This window comes from Blastocystis sp. subtype 4 (genome assembly GCF_000743755.1).
Source record: "Blastocystis sp. subtype 4 strain WR1 chromosome Unknown seqid_0476, whole genome shotgun sequence".
Lineage (NCBI taxonomy): Eukaryota > Bigyra > Opalinata > Blastocystidae > Blastocystis > Blastocystis sp. subtype 4.
Window position 1 is genome coordinate 543 of NW_014569071.1, and position 4646 is coordinate 5188.

The following is a 4646-nucleotide window of genomic DNA, read 5'->3' on the forward strand; positions in this document are numbered from 1 at the left end:
ATTATTGTTGCTGCATCTTTGGTTTGTATCTACCTCATAACCTTGAGGCAGAATCAAAGTTCTATTCTTACAACTTTTGTCTGCCTGTATTCTATTGCTTACTTATAGTATTCTCTGTGTCTTTTAGTGACCATTGTCTGTATGCTTCTACAAATAGCATTTTTTTCGAATGTGATGATGTCACTTTATTATGTATATGTATTACAGTTGGATAGCTCTGTTATCTTAGAACCATGGATCTCCTCAGGATCCAGATATTGTCTATCGATATGAAAAGGAGCTCAAGAAATATATTGACAAACGGGACTGGCTTCAGTTAAATGTATCTCTTTGGATATGATTTAATCTAGTCTTTTGTATACTGTTGTGGTCTGGTTTCTGTTGACGATTTGTTTGGCAATTTCACTACATGGCAGGGTCCCAGTTGTATGAACCCTCAAACAGAGAGTTGCTCTCAGATTATTCCAATATCCTTTCTCCAATGCTTGTCAAGATCCTTAATTGAAGCCTGTTATCAACGTGTTGGACTGGGAGTTGCTGATCACTTCGTTAAATGTGATCTTGCTTGTTATCACACTTGCTTATAGTGTTTATTATCTGATGTGCTTCAACAAGTTGTTAACGATTCGAGACGAAGGTAATGATATCTATTCTCCTAACGAAACCCCTCCTGCAGGTGATTATGTTCAAGACCCTGAAAGCTATTATCACATGGAACTTTTGGAAGGTTTTCTTCCTGCTACTACTTCGGGAAGAATCTAATGTCCTTTATTGTACTCTCATTCGTGTTTGTTTTAACTCACGAATTGTGATGCCTCGTGAAATTGTTACAGTTCAGGTTGGACAATGTGGAAATCAGAGTAAGATAAGGGGAACGCTCTTTGATTGGGGTAGTTGGATTTGAATTCTGGAAAAGGTTATGTGCTGAACACGGAATTGGAGCTGATGGGATATTGAAGGATTATGCAGAAGAAGGACTTGATAGGAAGGATGTCTTCTTCTACAGAGTATTTTTGATTGTAAATGATTTAATTCCAAGGCAGATAACAGTCACTTTGTTCCAAGAGCTGTATTGTTCGATCTTGAACCACGCGTGATAAATACGATTAAGGAGTCTGAATATAAAGACTTCTTTAATCTAGAGAACATGTAGGACTTGAATCTATCGTTGATTCTAGATATGTTGGTGCGAATGGAAATGGAGCTGGAAACAATTGGGGTGTGGGTTTCGAGCAAGGACGTTCGTATCGAGAAATCACAATGGATATACTCACACGTGAAGCAGAGAATAGTGATAGTCTTGAAGTGGAGTTGGTGATTGGTTATTATGAATAGGGATTCATGCTCACACACAGTATCGCAGGAGGAACTGGATCTGGAATGGGATCGTTCCTCTTAGAGAATCTTCATGATGCCTTCCCAAAGAAGCTCATTCAAACATATTCCGTCTTTCCAAATCTAGAGAATGCATCTGATGTTGTGGTTCAAGCATATAACTCAGTTCCTACAATGCGACGTCTCATTCAACATGCAGATTCAGTTGTTGTGTTAGATAATACGTCCCTGAACAGTATTGCAACAGATCGACTTCACCTATTGAATCCATCAATGTCTCAGGTCAATTCCATCGTTTCAACAGTAATGGCTGCATCTACTGCAACAATGCGCTATCCTAGGTAGACAAGAAACAGTGAAATAATAAGTAGTTATATGAATAATGATTTAGTGGGAATGGTTGCTTCTCTCATTCCACAACCTCGTCTTCATTTCCTTCTAACCTCTTATACACCTTTTATTGTTGATGACTCTGTGAAGTTGCTCATATTTGTTTATGTTTAGATCAATACTGTACGGAGGACGAGTGTGAATGATGTAATGCGTCGTTTACTTCAAAACAAGAATCTCATGGTCAGTGTCAATACTCGGAAAGGGCGATATATCTCGGTACTAGACATTATTCAAGGAGCTGTTGACCCCATGGAAGTGCATAAGAGTCTTCAGCGTATTCGAGAGCAAAACACACATAATTTCATCCCCTGGGGTCCAGCAAGTATTCAAGTCGCTCTTTCACGAACAAGTCCCTATCTAGCAACAACCCATAAAGTGTCAGGATTGATGATGGCAAACCATACTAGTATGGGAACTGTAGGTGTTTTTGCAGGATATGAGTCTAGTTGTTTTCCAAATTGGCTCATCAATTCGATAAGTCATTCAAACGAAGAGCCTATCTCCATAACTATACAGAACTGGATATTTTTAGAGATTTGGCAGAGTTTGAAGAAAGCAGGTAGGCATGGAGAGGGAGAATGATAAAAAGAGCGGTTGTATCAGATACTATTGAAGAATATAAGAATGCTGAAAGCATGAGTTATATATCTAGCTCTAGTGTTTGTTTATTTTCAAACTTATTATTACTGAAAGAATTGTATAGTTGAAATGCTAGGACATTATGGAATAGAGCCGACAGTCTCTACCATGTCTACTGAGGAATCAACAGAGTCGGTTTGTTCGAAGACTAAAACGGAGACTGCTAGTACAATGGAGGAATTGAAGATGGAGTTGTATTTATTGAGGATGGAGAATCAACGAAATGAAATGTTGGCATCAACGACTATTGACATGAAGAATAAACATAATCATACTCTGAAAGCTGAAATTGACGAGCTAAGAAACACTATCAGCTCTATTAAGGAGGAGCTGGATAAAAAACAACAGCTTTTGGATAATTCTTTGGAGGATAGGAAGAAAATGGATTTGCTATTGGAAGAACAAAGGAAGAAGGAAGCTAAATTAGAGGAGGAATTATCATCATTTAGGTATGCTAAAGTTGCGAAAGAGAAGGTAGCATCTCTGCCTAAGGCAAAAGTGGAAAAGAAAGTGATTCCCGAGAAAGAGAAGTCTATATACTCACAAACGACGTTGGAAACAGAAATTAAACAACTTCAAGAAACGAACGAACGATTGAAGAAGGAAGTGTTGGCAACCAGGGATTGGTGTCTTTTAGAAGCTCAGCGAATCCGCAAAGAAGCTTCTGACAATCCTCAAGTAATTCAATATGCTAAAACGGTTGAGAGTGTTACCCATGATTGTGAGCTCCCCGATGATTTGAAATGTATTCACTGTGGTGCGAACATTTCGACAGTTTTTGATACAGAATCAACGAATTGTGTCTTGTGCCGGGGATTACTCGAAGTACACAAACTTCGTCTACGAAAGATGAACTACGAAGTGCAGGCACATGCAAAGAGAGAGGATGTAATGAGAGAATTGGACTTGAAGTATCAGCATACCTTGCAAATTCGTAATATTGCGTTAGTGATACTTGGTATAGCAATGACTATGATATTGTCAATTCGGTTTTGACATGTTTGTTCTATCACATTTGAATTCACAGGCTCATTCTTTTTATGGAAACAATCCATGTGAATGGTTGGGAAGATTGGGTCACATATAGGAATCCAATGAGAGTGTTTCGGAGGTGATGTCTGAAAACCATTCTCCATTCAATACTGAAAGTATACTTCTTGATTCCGTAAATGTTTCTTCTATTTCTGTGTTGACAAACTCATGTGATGTAGATAGTTCTAGAGGTGATGGGTATGAAATGAAATTATGACTTAGATGAGAATAGTGAATCTAAGTGGAGTCGACAACTGTGGATGGAGAATCGGAGAGAAGTGAACGATAGTCAAATCCTTTCTGAAAATTGTCAGAGGGATATGGAGGTTATTTCATCAATTATGGAGTCGCAAGCAGTTGATTTATCCTTTATGAAAGAGGTTTTAAGGATATTCAGTGAAGAGGATCGAAGAGAAAAGGATGAACTTCTTGGTAGTCTGCTCCAATTAGTTCGAGAACAGAATCACTTGTTGCAGATCATGAATATACCACAAATAGATTTGCGAGAAGTTGATTCTATTAGCATTGCCTTACGTGTACTACAAGAGAAGACCCAATTGTTGCGCCAGACCTTTTCACGACCATCGAGACCCACCCATTGTTTTTTTCTACGAGTTGTTCGAATGGGTGTAGTACTGATTCCATTACTTTCTTTTCTGTGGTTTCTATTTGCTTCTCCAGACTCGGAAGTCCTTTATAGTTTCTGTGTTTCCAAACAAACACCTCAAGAATACTGTTACAATTACTGTTGCTGTTCACAAGACTAAATCGACACTTTTCTTAAAGGAAAGCCTTATCATACCAACTATTCAGTACATCCTTCATCAACAGACTGATCATAGCATGAGGAGCAGAACGAGCATAGAAAGTCCAATACCCTCTCCAGAATTGCATTATTCCTTCCTGCTTGAAAATCTTCCAGGTACAATCGACGAGATTCTTGTAGGGGAAGGTACCAGTAGCAGGATCAACACGCATATTCATGAGACGGCATTTAATCAAATCAAATGGAAGGGTAGTAAAAGCACACACGAAACCAGAAATAGCCGAAGCCAATAGACTCGTAGTCTTTCCAGTTCCGGTATAAGGAGCCCTTACTTTGATCGTACGAAGCCAGCATACCAACGTTCATTGCAATAGCACGGAACACCATGGGAATCGAACCTCTCCACAGAGTCATCAGTCCCTCCTCCTTCACAATACGACCGACGGCGGTAAATACATTAGTGTAACCACGACGTTGTTCA

The 4646-nt window shown here is 39.0% G+C and overlaps 2 protein-coding genes across 2 annotated transcripts; one reads left to right on the plus strand and one right to left on the minus strand.

The window, feature by feature from the left end:
• Window positions 1–1260: 1260 nt before the first annotated feature.
• On the plus strand, window positions 1261–2291 carry JH06_4913 (hypothetical protein; the record flags this gene model as incomplete). Its single annotated transcript, XM_014669588.1, is given in 5 exon segments — window positions 1261–1314; window positions 1336–1676; window positions 1707–1827; window positions 1840–2145; window positions 2175–2291. The coding sequence occupies 5 exon segments, from the start codon at window positions 1261–1263 to the stop codon at window positions 2289–2291; spliced, it is 939 nt and encodes a 312-aa protein (XP_014525074.1).
• A 1888-nt stretch (window positions 2292–4179) lies between these two features.
• JH06_4914 (2-oxoglutarate malate translocase) lies at window positions 4180–4552 on the minus strand (the record flags this gene model as incomplete). The annotated part of the gene is given in 2 exon segments (XM_014669589.1): window positions 4180–4492; window positions 4509–4552. 2 exon segments carry the CDS (start codon window positions 4550–4552, stop codon window positions 4180–4182), a joined length of 357 nt encoding a protein of 118 aa, XP_014525075.1.
• Window positions 4553–4646: the final 94 nt, after the last annotated feature.